Below are 16760 nucleotides of genomic sequence, written 5' to 3'. Positions count from 1 at the left end.
ATTAATCTTACTATTAATGCTTTGATAATCAAAATCTAGGCTTTCTCTTACATTTTTTTTTTTTTTTTTTTTCATTTTAAACTACACATATGATAATATTTTAAATGTTTTAATTTATATGGATTAAAACTACAATTATGGTTCTTTTGATAGTAAAATTTTATGTGATTTATATATTCATGCAATGTTAATCTCTATGCAATGGAAACGTCGAGTTCCAACTTAGAATTGGCATATTATTACAAGTGACGTGAACCTATAATTTTTAAATACTGAACTGATTTTTTAAGTAAAAATAAATAAATTTATTGTGCTTTAATGAAACAGATCATATGTGTTAATCTTCATGAAACCAAAACAATGATTTTTTTTTTTTTTTTTTTTTTTTCGCATTATATCATTAAGTGTCATTATAACCACATTAAGTTGTGAGATTTTTTAAAAATAAAATAAAATAAAAAACATACTACATTCACTACCATATTCGACCAAATAGGTATTGCATGTATTAATTCAAAGTGGTTGAATTTTTTTTTTTTCTCATTTCAAAAATTTTCCTTATATGAATTTCATTAAGTTCAAAATTTTAATGTACAATATTATGATTTCAGAATTTATTACTTTCCAAAATTATAGAAAGACAAAATTTAAAATAAAGAACAAACTACATTAACTACCCATAATTATCCATATAGGTATTGCATGTATTAATTCTAAAGAAACCATACAAGAAAGCTAAAAAGTCTTATTACTATGTGTTCTTCTTGATATTTGTGTTTGTTTGTATCTTTGTGTTTTATGCATTTTTATAGGGATAAATATATTTTAGCCTCCCAAACTACCACCCTTTCTCCGGATGGCCCCCAAAACTATCAATGCTTAGATTCTGGCCCCCCAAACTACCACTTTTTGATTTTTTAGCCCCATCCGTCCATTTATGCCGTCAATTCTAAACAGAAATCTGAAAATACCCCTCCTACACTTTGAAATTCCCACGGTTAAGGGAAGGGTATTTTTGAGTTTTTGGCCAATTTATGTTAGAATTGACGGCATAAATAAACGGTTGGGGCCAAAAAAATCAGAAAGTAGTAGTTTGAGGGGCTAAAATATATTTAACCCATTTTTATAATAAGAATCTAGATACTCTTCTTGTTATTGTTTTTCTTCATACTTTCCATTTTTAGCCATGTTTATTTATGGGAATAAATTTTCATAAAAAATGTTTATTTTTCTCTGTATTTTTTTTTCTTCTAATGTTTAGAATTATTTCCGTTTTATTTATATTGAAATATAATAGGTACCACATAGAGATTCTTACTAATTTTGTATTGATACTTTGATATTTAGATTAGACTATGTATTCTTGATATTTTTTCTTTCTTTATACTTTTAATTTTAAACCATGTATACCGATGGGAACAAAGTATTTACTCCATTTTCAACAATTTTTTTTGCAAGTGTTTTTATGCTTGTGAAAACAAAACAAAGCAAAAATTTATTTGATTGTTGTATATAAAAGGAATATAAATACTTTTGAAGCACCAAAAAGATATTAAGCATTTCTCATTAAGCATTGAACATGATGTGTGGATTTATTTGATTGCTTTAAATGTTTAATGAAAGATTTTGTTTTATTTTGTATTTAAAAAAAAGTATTTTGTTTAGTTTGTTCAATATTTTTTTAAGGGAAATGTTTATAATTACTTGGGTTTTATTTATATTTAATATAATAGGTATCACATTAATAATATCATAAATTTCTGCTAATTTTTTATTAATGCTTTGATAATTTGATTAAACCATGTTTTCTTCTTTTTTTTTTTTTTTTTTTTTTTTTTTTTTTCTTTATACTTCTTTTTCGTTATAAACTATATATTCATATAGGCACAACATTTTTAACATGTTGTAATTTATATGGATTAAAATAAAATTAAGTGTCTTATTTTTTAGTTCATTTGAATGTTTTATGAAATATTTTTGTTTTCATTTGTATGATTTACTTTATTTTCAACAATTTTTTTTTAAAGATATATTTTTTTAAAAGTAAAACAAGGTAAAAATTTATTTGATTGTTGGGCATAAAATGAATATAAATATTTTCAAAAAAGAGATATTAAGCATTGAACCTAATATAAGGTTTATTTGTTTTATTTTGTATTCATAAAAAAAAATTTTGTTTAGTTTGTTATGTATTTTGTTAGAATGTTCAAAATTATATGGGTTTTATTTATATCGAAATGTAATATGTATTAAACCAATAATATTAGAGACTCATGCTAATTTTTTTTATTAATACTTTGATAATCATAATCTACAGGTTTTCTTCTTACCTTTATTTTTTTTTTTTTATTGTTTTTTCTTTTATACTTATTTTCATTTAAACTACTAATATGAGAACAAAGATTTTAATATGTTTTAATTTATATGGATAAAAATAAAATTAAGGGTCTTATTTTTTAATACATTTGAATGTTTAATGGTTTTTTTTTTTTTTTTTGGTATGGTTCACTCAAATTTTTTTTAAAGTGTTTTTTCTGCTTTTAAAAGCAAAATAAGACAAAAAATTATTTGATTAAGCATTGAACGTAATGTGAGAAAATTTATTTAATTCCATTAAATGTTAAGTGAAATTTTTTGTTTATTTTGTAGGATTTGGCTTAAGTGTTGTAAAAAAAATTACAGGACCATTGAAAAAACTATTGCATCTATGTTGTAATATTTGGAATTTAGATTTTCTTCTTCCTATTTTTTTTTTTTCATACTTCTATTCATTATAAACTACACTTATGTGAACAAATATTTTAAAAAGTTTTACTTTTTATGGGTTAAAATAAAATTAAGGGTTTTAATTAATCTGTAATGTCTTTTTATTGAAAGATGTGTGATAATTTTTTTTTAACACGCATTTTTTAACCTATAATAAAAAGTACAACGAAGATGTATTTAAATTTTGAAATTAAATTATAATGAAGAATCCCGCGTATAGCGTGGGTTATGAGCTAGTTATTATTATTATTGAGGAGGTGTCTTACAAGTAGTTGAAGTTTAAGTAATTAAATAATATTTAATTTAATATTAATATTATATTTTTATTAATAATATTTTTATTAATATTATATTTTATTTATTAAATAATATTTAATATTAATATTATATTTTTAGAATGCAAAATTACTTATTAACATCTTTATCTAAATAGCTTATCTAGTCTAAATAAAAGTACTAATTTGAATAAGAGTCTTATCTCTTCTAGTGAGAGAAAACGAGTAATAGTAGTTGTTTTAATTTAAAGTTCTATTTGAATAGCAATAGGTTATCTAGCTGAATGTATGAGATAAATCTATCTAGAATAAAGTTACACTCCTGTGGGGAGTTTGCTAGCTTTATATTGTACGTATTTAAATGAATGATTATGGAATATATGTTATGTTGAATTTTGTTAAGTAAAATACAGTCTCATTGTGTTTTTTGGGAGTTCCTGACTCACTCGAAACAACCAACCTATCCATTCCTGTGTTTTGTATTAATTGGTTCACATCAATTGGTATCAGAGCCATGCGTTTTCCTCTTGAATAGCAAGAAGTGTTTACCCAAGAGGACCGGTTTCTCTCAAAAGAAACCAGATATTAGACAACATAAGAAGATCAAAGAATAAGAGTTATTCGATCAACACTATCACCATGTCTTTCCAATTTTTCTGGAATGAAGAGGACCAAGCAAAGATAGAAAAGATGCGATCAGAATTTCTTGTGTGGAAGGAAAAAGCCAACAAAAAGATGGAGGAGCATATGAGAAAAATTGAAAGTTTTTCTCCACCATGCCCTGCTCCAGCAAGCTAATCATTGCTCATAACGCCTACCCCATCGGCTGCCACCATCACAAAAAAGAGGAAGAAAAGAGTTGCTAAAGCAACAAAGATCCATCCAAGTCGATGTTCAACCAAACCACTGTCAACCAATCGCAGATCCACCCACCCCAGTTGCAAATCCAGATGTCACCGGAACCAACGCCGACAACACTACAGGGGTCCGCATTGCAACAATCTCCTTAGCCCATGCAGCGAACATATCAAAAAGCAGCGCCATAAGCTCATGTTGCCATCTCTGTAGCCCGTACTATCAACAAATAAAACAAAAGCATCACCCTCAGACGAAGATTTGCACTATTTCGTTATTGGGTTTATTTTATACTTTGGTGCAAGTGAGTTAAAGCAACGACGAGTTTTTGTGTGGCTTAGAAAAAGGAAAAAAAAAATATGGACACAATTTCCTTGTTTTTCCCTTGAGGACAAGGGAAATGTTAGTGGGAGGGAATGAAGTAATCCTAATCTATAAGGATTACATCTTTATCTAAATAGCTTATCTAGTCTAAATAGTAGTAGTTTGAATAAGAATCTTATCGTGGATGAGTTGGCACAAGTTGGGTTGGTCAAAGTCAAAAGGGGGAATGGGGTTCCGAAATATTGAAGCTTTTAATAAAGCTCTCTTGGCCAAGCAGGGTTGGCGTATTCTACAGTCCCCGAATTCCTTGATGGGGAGGATTTTGAAAGAGAAATACTTCCCTAATGTTTCTTTTTTGCAGGCCCAATTAGGAAACCATCCTTCTTATGCATGGAGAAGCTTGTTCAACTGTAGGGAAGTTCTTGAAAGAGGTTTAATCTGGAGGGTGGGCAATGGAGACAACATCCAGATCTGGTAGGACAAATGGATTCCACACCCTACAACTTACAAAATCCAATCTCCAAATGGGGGAATGGATCCGCTTGCTCGGGTTAGCTCTCTTATGGACCCAGCAACGGGGTGGTGGAACTACACTATGATTCGGGCTATATTCTCCAAGGAAGAGGCTGAGACCATCTGTTGTATGCCCCTTAGCCCTCTCAAAGCACCGGATAAGCTAGTGTGGTTGGGTACCAAATCGGGTTTCTTCACAGTGCGAAGTGCATATCACTTGGAGATGCAAAGGAAAAGGAGTGAAGGAGGTGAGTGTTCTTTATCTAGTGAACGTGAAGCAACTTGGAAATTGATTTGGAATATGCGAGCTCCACCAGTTTTAAAGCATTTTACGTGGAAAATCTGTCATGGTATTCTGCCAACGAAGGAAAATCTCCATAGCAAGCGCTTTCTTTCAGACCCTTCTTGTCCTCTTTTTAGTAGCGCATCTGAATCAATTTTCCATGCTTTGTGGAGCTGCTCCGCCGCTGTTGCAGTGTAGCAAGAGGCTAGAAGGAAGTTTCAAAAAATGGTGCTTTGGGAGAGTGATGGTGCAGGTTTTCTGGAGCAATTAGTTGAAAAGTTGGATGGTGAAGATTTGGTTGAAGCTCTTATTCTGGCCAGGTATATATGGTTAAGACGTAATTCTGTGGTTTTCAATAACGTTTTCACCTCACCAGCAAATGTGGCCCAGCAAGCAAGGGAAGCAATGGAAGGTTTTAACCATGCACAACAAGTAGCGGAGGCCAGGGGAGGGTCAATCTGCATGTCCCTGTCTTACAACAATGGAAAAAACCTCCTATGGGTGTTCTAAAACTTAATTGGGATGTGGCAATTGATAGGGCCCGAGGAATTACAGGGGTGGGGCTGATTGTGCGGGACTCACATGGGAAGGTGGTGGTAGCATCTATAAAGCAATTTCCATTCCCTGCTGAGCCGTCGGTTGGAGAAGCTTTGGGTGCTTGGTGTGGAGTGTGGCTTTGCCGTGAATGGGGTTTCCAGTGTATGATTTTTGAGGGTGATTCACTGCAGGTAGTCTCAGCCTTAGTAAAACCTGATTCGGATTGGAGCTCTAAGGGTCCTTGATAGATGACACGAAAGCTTTGCTTCCTCGCTTCAGGCTTGCTGAGGTTAGACATGTAAGGAGAATGGCCAATCGAGGGGCTCATTTGTTAGCTAAATATGCTTTATGCTGTACTGAACAATGGGTATGGACGGGGGTTTGCCCCCCACCAATCCTGTCTGTTATTTATTTATTTATTTATTTTTGAACAAACACCTTCTTCATTACTGGAGCAAAACGCCCGGAAACCACCCAAAAGGGTTGCAATGATCAGAACATACACAAATCACAGAAAAGAAGGCATTACAAATGCCCGTAGGTGAAGCTGAAACAAGGCCGGCGGCCGAAGGAAGTGAGTAGAGGTAAAGAACCTCTAATCACAAAGCAAGGGAAAACCCTAGCTTAAAGCAGCTACCGAAGGCCGGTAGACTGTGAAACAGGGAAAGAATTTACAAACAAAGCAAGAAAAGCTCTGGAATACAAGCACAGGAAAACAAACAGCCGGAGAATCCAAGCGCGTGCGGAACACACGGCTACTCCGAGAACCCCCCAACAATGGACGACCTCCAGAAAGTCTAGATCGGCACCTTGCGAAGCCGGAAAAGCAAGCCATAACCCACACGCGCGGGGGCAGGAAGGGAGACCCCCGGCGTGTGCTGATCACGCGCCGACTAGGAGAGAGCTACACGACCCGCCAGGAAGCCAACGAGACCGGAGAGGGCCGAGGACCGCAACAGGAAGGTTCATGTCGAAAAAGAGCCAACCGAGGTTAACAGATCTGACTTTGAACACCATCTCCGCCGGCCATTCTCCAACACCTGTCTATCTCCTCGAACCAGAAACCAAAAGCCTCTGCTTGCTCCAAACAAAGACAAAGAAAACAAAAGAAAGAAAGACAAAAACAAAACAACCTCCACCAGTGCAACACTGGGAGGAAAGAAACTCCAACAGCCCTAATGGCTTGGAGACAAAACCCTGGCCCTAACGGCCAAGGGAAAACAGAGCCAAAAAACAAAGCCGGGAGGAGGAGGCGTGAGGCCTCCCCCCCCGGAAGACAGGCTTCCCTTGCTAAAGACTCGCTCTCTAGAAGACTCTCGGACTTTCTCTCTCTACACGAGAGAGAAGACTGAACAATCCTGTCTGTTATTGTTGAAGAACAAGTTTAGCTCTTGTTTGTCAGGAAATTCAATATTATTATTATTCTTCATAAAAAAAAAAGAATAAGAGTCTTATCTCTTCTAGTGAGAGAAGAGATAAGACGAGTAATAGTAGTTGTTTTCATTTAAAGTTCTATTTGAATAGTAATAGGTTATCTGGCTGAATGTATGAGATAATTCTATCTAGAATAGAGTTACAATCCTATGGAGAGTTTGCTAGCTTTATTGTGTATTTAAAGGAATGATTATGGAATATATGTTATGTTGAATTTTGTTAAGTAAAATACAGTCTTACTATATTTTTTGGGAGTTCTTAGCTCACTTGAAACTGCCAACCTATCAATTCTTGTGTTTTGTGTTATGGTTCACATCAAGCACCATCTCCTGCTAACCTCTCTCTCTCTCTCTCTCTCTCTCTCTCTCTCTCTCTCTCTCTCTCTCTCTCTCTCTCTCTCTCTCTCTCTCTCTCTCTCTCTCTCTCTCTCTCTCGCCCACGAACACAAACCCTAAAGGAATCAATAATTAACCATTACCCTGGATGAGTTGCTAAGATCTCTTTGCTTGGACTACTTCAACCTTATTTTTGCTGCTACAGTTCCTGTACAGTGGCCAAGTCACTATTGTGCCTTAGAAGCATGAGCCGAGACCTAATTGTGGGGAGAAAGCGTGCTGGCACACGGATTGCACCTCAACCGTTGATCTTGCCCTTGACACTCTTACTGCCGCTGGATCCTTTGGTTTTGAATAGCTCACATTGCTCACTCAGGTTTCTGTCTAATTATGTTCGAGTCATGGATCGGGTCAGTCAGGTCGTGTCAACCAGGCACGACCTGTCAGTTAAACGGATCAGTCGTGTCGGGTTACCCGGCAAATAAACATGTCGTGTTCGAGTTTAGGGAGTCAACCCGTTTAGCTAATTGTATCGGGTTCAAGTTGACCTTAACCGGTTGGCGGGGTCAACTCGAATCCTATATGCTAACTTGTTTTACCAGCTCATTGCACGACACGTGAAAGTATCTCCGTTAAGATTTAACAGGAAATCGACAGACATTACAAAATGGGTGATAATTCAGAGGGCAAGTAAAGTTTTCTCAAAGAATAGTAAAGTAATAAAAAGGGACAATTTCCAATGTAATGAAATGGACAATTCCCTGGGACGATTCCCAATGTAATGAAAGGGATGATTCCATAGATAATAAAGAACGGAGAATAAGCAATTGCACTGCATAAGATTTCTATGATTTATTGATATTTTTGATTTCCTTCTGACCTTCTCGCTTTAGACGTATATGTATGCATATGTCTCACAGTATGGGGTGTGGAACATATGTATGTATCTGCTAAGGTTGCTTTATGATTATTTTTTTATTTTATATGTACTTGTACACATACGTTTTATGGTATAAGATGTGAAACGTAAATATACATTTACAGCTAAGGTTATATGTAGTAATTAAAAGACAGCCAAGAAAGGGAAAAAAAAAAAAGGAAGAAGAAGAAGAGGAAACTTAGAAATTCTGGTATGTTTTATTGACAATTTATACAGGAGATTCCGTTGCATTATATAATGCAGTAGTAGTAATGTCTCAGAATTTTTTTTTTAATGGGAAAACTTCACAAAATTCCCCTGAACTTTTGCTTGTTTTGAAATTACCTCCCTAAAATTAAAAAACTCTCAATTTCAATCATCAAACTTTTAATTTGATGCAATGTCTCCCATTTCATTAGGGTTTGACGTTAAATCCTAATTGATGCCTTGAAAATAATGAAAGTACCCTTAATTTTTTTTTGATTTAATAAAAAAATGAGGCTATAGCTCTCTGACACATGGGTCACCTGTGACTTGCGTTGGGTTATAGCATGACCTACGACGGAGTCACCACCAAACCCGCAGTGGGTCACTCATGACCCGTGCTGGCTCACACGCAACATGACCCAACTAGGGGTTGCCAAACCCTAATAAAGGGGGACATGGAATTAAATTAGAAATTCGATGATTGAAATTGAGAGTTTTTGAATTTTAGAAGCTACTTTCAAAACAAGTAAAAGTTTATGTAATTTTGTGAAGTTTCTCACAAAAAAAAAAAAAGAAAAAAAAAAAAAAAGAAAAAAAAAAAAGAAAAAAGAAGAAGAAAAAAGTTGGGAGCGTTAAATATTATTTATTGACTTGGAAGAAACTGGGCGCACCATGGTGCCTTAAGGAAACCAATGAAAGCCAATACGGAACTCACCAAATTCCAGAGCCCGTCTCCACAAATCAAAGCAGAAGCAACAATGGGCGCAAATGCATCAGCCTGATTCTTATTCTTCCACCTCCATAGAAAAACGATCAAACTCCCAACACATAAAGTAACACCACTGTGACCTGCCACATAGAATGATATAGCTAGTGCTGTTGGATTAGGGACATATCTTGCCACCTTGTTTGGCAAAACCTCTTTGATCACGTTGATGAGGACGCCCATAATGAACAAGGCAGACCAAAACTGAAGGTAGTGCTTAGGGAAGCCTGAAAATCCTTGAACACCATATATAGCAGTTTGTCTAAAATTTTCACCAATATATGCAGTATAATATGCCTGGTCGGTCCCAACTTTACTATCATGTTTTTCAAAGTACCAGAATGTCATGGAAGAGATGAAGCAGCCCGACACAGTTCCAATGACTTTGTAAACGAAAATAGACTTCGGGGAAGCCATGGTTAAGTAGCTAGTTCTCAGGTCTGTCATTAGGTCGTAGGCGACGGAGATAAAGTTGGTTATGATCGCGCAAGCAACCAGACCGACAATAACACCGCCGTGAGCCATCCCCGCCCATGCTCCGAAGATGAACACAAATCGTATATCTAAAGATGTAACGTTGAGAATAACGTCACAAAGCCCGACCACATGTGCTTGGATGAAAGCTATAACAAAACTTATTATGTACACGGCCACGACGTAGTACCATTTGAACGGACGGAAGATTAGAGGAAGTAGTATTGCGGAAATGCCCACAAGTGCGGCGCAGGCGATGGTTGCTAGCTTGGTCGGGATTGGGTCATTGAGGAAGTGTTGGGTCCTTATCTGTTCGTCCTTACCGGAAGGTGAGGTTTCAGGAGGGGATTGAAGATGATCAGCAGTGTCTTTGTTGCGGAGTTTGTGGAACAATGCAACCCCAACAATTCTCAAGACGTTGTAGATGCTGTCACCAAGCATCATTGCCAAACCACCGAAGTCCTACGTACACATATGCATGCATGGTTAAAAAAAGGAGGTTTTTGTGGAGATCGAGAGATATATAGGATGATGACATTACGTACTTGGTAACCATACATCCCACGGTAGTCCTCCGGGAGGAGTGTTTCATCATACCAAACTCCAGCTTTGCGTCGAAGATAGGGTAACACGATGCCAGAACAGAAAATTGTTGCAATCAATATCGATATGCATGTGTTGTATGTGCACAGCATGCCCACCCCAACATTTGCACCAACGAAATCAAAATAGAAGCTGATTTTGGAATAAAACCAATAACATACATTAGCCATGAACAAACATTTTAATTAATTGCATATATATACACAATTGTATGAAATTTAGGCACAATAATTATATATAGTTCTTGATCGAGGAATTTATGAGATTATATGAATATTTATAGAAATAAATTTCGGAGATGGATTTTTGGGGTTTTCTTTGGGTGTATCGGTCTATTGAGGCGTTTGATTCTAGCTAGTTGAAATTCTTAGTGTTTTGGGTTTGTTGAATCAATGAGTTTTCTGAGGGGATGATATTGTTGAATGTGTTTCTATCATAACTAGGGGTAAGTTATGTCTACATTTTGGAAATTGTATTTGTTGTTGGTATGGAAAAGAATATATATATATATATATATAAGACTGCTAAAACTAAATGGTCATTGCATAGCATCCGCTTGTATTTATGATTATATAACTCTTATAAATATAAAATACTACAATAAACCAGTAACTTTTATATTATTGAATGATCAGTTGACTCACTTGTTTACATGTTTGCATGTGTAAATGTTGTAACCTCATAATTACGTAGACATTGTTGTTGTACTTGCAGGTTTAGATGATTGATGTAATCTCGTGGGCATGCTAAGAGATTTTAACCTTGTGGAGTACTTCTGACTTTAGTTTAGTCAGTTGGGTACGTAGATTTGTATTAATGCATTGTATGGCCTACTTTGACATTTTTGTATAAACAATACTACTTAAGTTGTAAAGATCGACTTTATGTAATGAAATAGAAGATCTATAGTATATTCTTTTGGTGTTTACTATTTACTATTTTGGGAATAGATGCAAAAGTTGATCCCTGTTTTTCCGATACGAGATTTATATCTATGACATCGTAATGTCGCATATGAGAAATGGAAGATTTTCACTTATGGCTCTGTTATACAAAGCCGGGGTGTCACACATAAAACAAGAAACATGCTTTGTAACGACTCAAGGAAAAGCGCTAGCCACATCTGCGCTATCACCCCAAAAGGACTAGTCAATTTGAAGCTTTTCCAAGAATCCATTATAAAGCCTAGTTTCACCTAGTAACTAGGCAATGTGGGAAACTAGGTAATGTGAGACTTAACACCCATGAGTATCTTTATAAACTACTCACTCTGTGAACTATTCATCTCTTCCCAATATGGGACCGGGGTGTTACAAACTCCCCCCCTTAAACCCCTGACGTCCCCGTCAGGGTCATGTCATGTAGTGCTCTAGTGCCACATGACCTGACGTTACTAGGTGGCTCTGATACCATTTGTAACGACCCAAGGAAAACGCTAACCACATCTGCGTTATCACCCCAAAAGGACTAGTCAATTTGAAACTTTTCCAAGAATCCATTATAAAGCCTAGTTTCACCTAGTAACTAGGCAATGTGAGACTTAACACCCATGAGTATCTTTATAAATTACTCACTCTGTGAACTATTCATCTCTTCCCAATATGGGACCGGGGTGTTACATGCTCTACTTCCCAATTTTATTTAGGGGTAATTACCTTTTCCCCCCATCAACTACTAGTCATTGTCAACATGCCCCTATGAACTGACACCTCGACCAAAAGAGAGCATTCAACTACCATCGTTACTCACTTTGCCCCTATCCGTCAGTCTAATTCACACAAAGACCAAAATGCCCTCTACAGTAATTAATAAAAAAATATTTAAATTAATATTTAAAAAAAAAAAAAACTGAAAAAGGGCGCCACCCTTAGATTAATTTTTGTTTTTTTTTTTTTTAAAACAAAAAAATATATTAATTTTAATATTTTTTTTATTAATTACTGTAGAGGGCATTTTGGTCTTTAAACAAAAATTAACGCCAAAAAATGGAATATTTCATCCAAGTTAACGGAATCTTCTGACGGATGGGGGCAAAGTGGGTAACGATGGTAGTTGGATGCTCTCTTTTGGTCGATGTGTCAGTTCATGGGGGCATGTTGACAATGGCTGGTAGTTGATAGAGGGAAAATGTAATTACCCCTTTTATTTATTTATTTATTTATTTTTCAAAAGTGGTTCCTAAATTATGTATCACCATCCTATGTGATGATGACATTTTATAAAATAGTAGATTTCATCTATGATTAATACTTCATTTAGAAATGAACTTTAGAAAAAAAAATTTGGTAAGTTTAGCCCTTCTCAAATTGGTTTAATCATGAATGATGTCATAGAACAACCAATTAATGAAGACATCACTAATGGCATGCCAACAACTTTTAATGAAGTACCCATTTTTAAGAGCGATCGAACCCAGTAGAGGTATTCCTTGAAAGCCACAACCAATACCACCGGTAAAGAGCCACTGAAAACCACTCCAAAAAAAGCTGAAGGAGAAGAACTTGGCAAGTGTAGTAAATTGTTTCCTATATAGTTCACATAGCAAACAAACAATTAGAATTTCAGAATGAAGAAATGTTCGAGGTACTAAATCATTTAGTAAGATATATATGAGTATTAAGATGATGTAGTGATGATCAAAACAATTAATAAAAAGAAATGCTACGTGTACCAATGAATAAACTCCACATTATTTTAGTACCCATCTCTTAATAAAAGATTTAGTACCTCTAGCATTTATCTTCAAAATGCAGAGAGAGAGAGAGAGAGAGATCGACCTGGCGAACTTGGTTGTAAAAGGAGCGTTGATGCAGTTAGTAAGGTGACCAATTGCTTGCCCAGTAGGATACACCAATTTAAGGTTTATGAGCATAAACTGAAGACAAAGAGCACATACAAAATTGAAATCTTAGAAATGCTGAGAGTTGCGGATTCCCCCATTGAAGATAAGGTTTTATTATATATGTATCAACCAAAGACACATTATGGTTAGATTTAGAAAGTAAGGAAGTTTACGAAGAAAAATAGAGAGAGAATAGACAAGACAAAAGAAAATTAAAGTTGAAGAGGAAGAGGAATATACATTTAATTAACCCCTCAAACTTGTAAGAGAATATATTGATACTGTATATTATGGTATTCTCCATATATTGAAGGATTTGATTTAATCTTCATTAATTGTAATTGATTATAATCAAATCAAATTTGATTATATTCTCTCTACATACCATTTTGTATTCTCTCTATATCTCTATAAATATAGATCATTTGTATTGTAAATAATCAAGGAATTAATAAGAGCAACAATGTAGCCCTTTGGGCTTTACCATATGGAGGTAAGTTATAGATCGAATCATTGTAAAATCTCTTCTCTTTTTTATAGATCGAACCATCGTAAAATCTCTTCTCTTTTTTATTATTCCGCTTTATTTTATTTTATCTTTATGTTTTTTTTCATGGTATCAGAGCTATAGGCTAACGCCAATGTTCGATTCAATGGTCCTGTGATTTATTTCTGTTGTTTTTCGTTTTCTTGTATTTCATTTTTCTTGATAGTCAACGCTTTGCAAATCTCATCCCCATATATATTGCATTGTATCTGACGAAAAAAAAAAAATGTTGTTCTCAAGTTCGTTGATGTGAAAAAGAAGAAGAAGGAATTAAGGAAATTTTGTTACGGGGAGATTTCGTACTGTTCTTGAGAAAAAGAAGGAAAAAAAAAATTGTATTTCGTTATGGGGAGATTTCGTATTGTTCCTGAAAGAAAAAAAAAAAAAATCTGCATACTGGTCACATTTGACCAGATGCAAAAAAAAATAAAAATTCTTTCCGTGTGTTTTCACAGTGGGTGTTTGTAGATTGGCTCTTTGTCGATCCTAGTTGGCATGTCATCGACAAGTTCTCATCTGCTCCGGCAGTTTCAAATTGTTTGAGATGGCGTCTAGTTGTCTCCGTCGAGTATCCGGCGGTTTTGTTGTGTTCACCGGCGACGTTTGACCATTAATGGTGGTTTCCATGGTTGTTAGTGGCTTTTGTGGTATTTTTCGATAACTTTTGAGTTGTCTGATGACGTTCCAGGCGATTTGTGGTGTTCTTTGGCGAGATTTAGTCGTGTCGGCAGGTTTCCGGCAGGGTTCAGGCGAGCTGTTGGAGACGAAGGTCTCCGTTTGGTTGCAGGTATTTTGTTTGGTTTTTCAAACCGTTTAGTTCACTGTTTTCTTGGTTAAAAAAAAAAAGAAAAGGAAATGTGTAGAGAAACTGAGAAAGGCTTGGTTATTTATGTGCATAACTTGAATGAGTGTAGCGTCGTGCAGATGTAATGAAAAAAAAAAATCAAAGAAAATTCAGTTAAAAAAAAAAAAAAAAAGAGGCCAAGTTGTCCATATTATTTTCAGTCTATAGTTGGCTCATTTTCTTTGGCCCATAGATGGCCTCACTTTTCTTTTGGCATTTGAGGTATTTTCTAAAATTCATGCCCATTTCAGTCCACAATTGGCTTATTTTCTTTGGCTTATAGATGGCCCCACATTTCTTTTGGCATTTGAGGTATTTTCTAAAGAGATACTAGACATTCCTCTTCTCTAAAACCTATGCCTATTTCAGCCTATAGTTAATTGGCTCATTTTCTTTGATCCATAGATGACCCCACTTTTCTTTCGGCATTTGATGTATTCTCTAAAACCTATGCACATTTCAACCCTAAGTTGGCTCATTTTCTTTGGTCTATAGATGATCCATTATGTGTTTAGCCTTTGAGGTACTACTCGAAACCTTGCTACCCATCCTCATTTAACCCACAGTTGGCTCGAAGAAGAAGAAGAAGACAGATGTTCTGCAAACTGGGTTATATCTGACCCAACATAAAAAAAAAAAGAAAAAAAAAAGAAAAAAGAAAAATCAAATTCAAGATTTCAGAATCTTCTACCTTGAGTTTACATGGAGATGTTAAAGAATATATTGATACTGTATATTACTGTACTCTCCATATATTGGAGGATTTGATTTAATCCTCATTAATTATAATTGATTATAATTAAATCAGATTTGAATACATTCAATTCTGATTTGATTATATTCTCTCTACATACTATTTTGTATTCTCTCTATATCCTTATAAATATGAATCATTTGTATTGTAAATAATCAAGGAATAAGAGCAATAATGTAGCCTTTTAGGCTTGGGATGGTGTTCCAATTCCTCTGGAGAGATGTATGGTTTGTCGTTGTTTCTATAAAGCTTTGATTCGTTTAAAAAAAAAAAAAAAAAAAGGAAGCTAATTTTACGATGTTACTGTACAAATGACGTTACATGATAATTTATTGTCGTTTTTCAAAAACAACGAAAAAACGAAACGACACCAAACATCGATATTTTTCTAGTGATATATTGGACTGAAACTGAAACTCCTAAACGCATATTGTAGTTTATTTTGGGCAAAATGTACTATACTTATAAATGTATTATAAAACACTATTAATTATATTTGTACAACATACGTACCTTTCTAAGTGGCACCATGGCGACGAGGCCGACGATGGATGTTACAAGTAAATATGGGATTATCCAGGCAATGTTGGGATCCTTAATGTTCAGGTTATCATTGCCTTCTGTAGTAGGCATTTGCTTTGCAAGATTACGGCTCATAGCGAAAATGTAGTTTGCAAGGCCTCCTGTGTGTTCAAACTCATTATAATTTATTATCAAACACAACCATAAGGTGGATCCAACAAGAAATGCAGTAATTAATGTACTCTTCAATCCAAAAAATAAATTGGTTAATTTTCTACAACATTAATGTTATGTTTTGCGAAAGAACATTGATCATCAACGACTTACCATTAAGAGCAACACGTGTGATTGCAAGTACACAAACTTGAATCATAGTGTTCTCTTGCCTGGTAAAAGGTTGGCCTAAAATCCCACACCTTTCGACGATGGTGATCCATATTTTGATGCAGGAGAACCCTACTAGCCCAGGATGCATAAATGCAGGAGTAAGGATTAATCCTGTAGTCAAACGTAACTTCAACAATAGCACAGTGAACAAAGTCCCCAACGCATGGCTCACAACAAGAGCTCTTACAGTCAACTGGTGCGTCCACGGCGGAATAGCCTTCTCCTTGTACACCATTTCCATAGACTGCACCTCATTGCTACCACTACAGGTAGTACTACTTTGGTTTTGGAGTCTTTTATACGGATGCTGTGCATTTTCCGGGGAGCCATTAATCTCAGGTGCCTGCTCTGTTTGATCGGTTATGGGCTTCATAGTGTGTGTGGTGGCCGGTATCAGGTATGGTTGTTCTATTTGATCAAGTTACGTACGTTGAATAGGAAACCATTTGAGCGATCCCTACAACCTTATATGTGTATAATGGCATGGTCTCCGCAATTGCCTAGCTAGGTGGTTTAAATTGTAGGGTTTGGAGACGTTATGTTATCAAGATTTTGCTAATTTTGCATGCTTAG

The 16760-nt window shown here is 35.3% G+C and overlaps 1 protein-coding gene across 1 annotated transcript; it reads right to left on the bottom strand.

Annotated features, from left to right (window-relative positions):
- Positions 1-9091: 9091 nt before the first annotated feature.
- Positions 9092-16560, bottom strand: LOC133876316 (probable metal-nicotianamine transporter YSL7). The gene is made up of 5 exons (XM_062314591.1): positions 16128-16560; positions 15792-15961; positions 13069-13166; positions 10234-10423; positions 9092-10150 (listed from the first exon to the last, which is right to left on the bottom strand). Exons 1-5 carry the CDS (start codon positions 16558-16560, stop codon positions 9092-9094), a joined length of 1950 nt encoding a protein of 649 aa, XP_062170575.1.
- Positions 16561-16760: the final 200 nt, after the last annotated feature.

Source organism: Alnus glutinosa, chromosome 8, assembly GCF_958979055.1.
Source record: "Alnus glutinosa chromosome 8, dhAlnGlut1.1, whole genome shotgun sequence".
Lineage (NCBI taxonomy): Eukaryota > Viridiplantae > Streptophyta > Magnoliopsida > Fagales > Betulaceae > Alnus > Alnus glutinosa.
The sequence above is the reverse complement of the archived record's forward strand: the minus strand, read 5'-3'. Positions and strand labels throughout refer to the sequence as shown.

Excerpts from the sequence above, each read along its gene's own strand:
- LOC133876316 (XM_062314591.1), bottom strand. The coding sequence starts at position 16,560 with ATGAAGCCCATAACCGATCAAACAGAGCAGGCACCTGAGATTAATGGC. Across the intron at positions 10,424-13,068 it reads TTTACAACCAAGTTCGCCAG|CTTCTATTTTGATTTCGTTG; the intron begins GTCGATCTCTCT and ends TTCCAAAATCAG. Across the intron at positions 10,151-10,233 it reads GTGGGATGTATGGTTACCAA|GACTTCGGTGGTTTGGCAAT; the intron begins GTACGTAATGTC and ends ATGTGTACGTAG.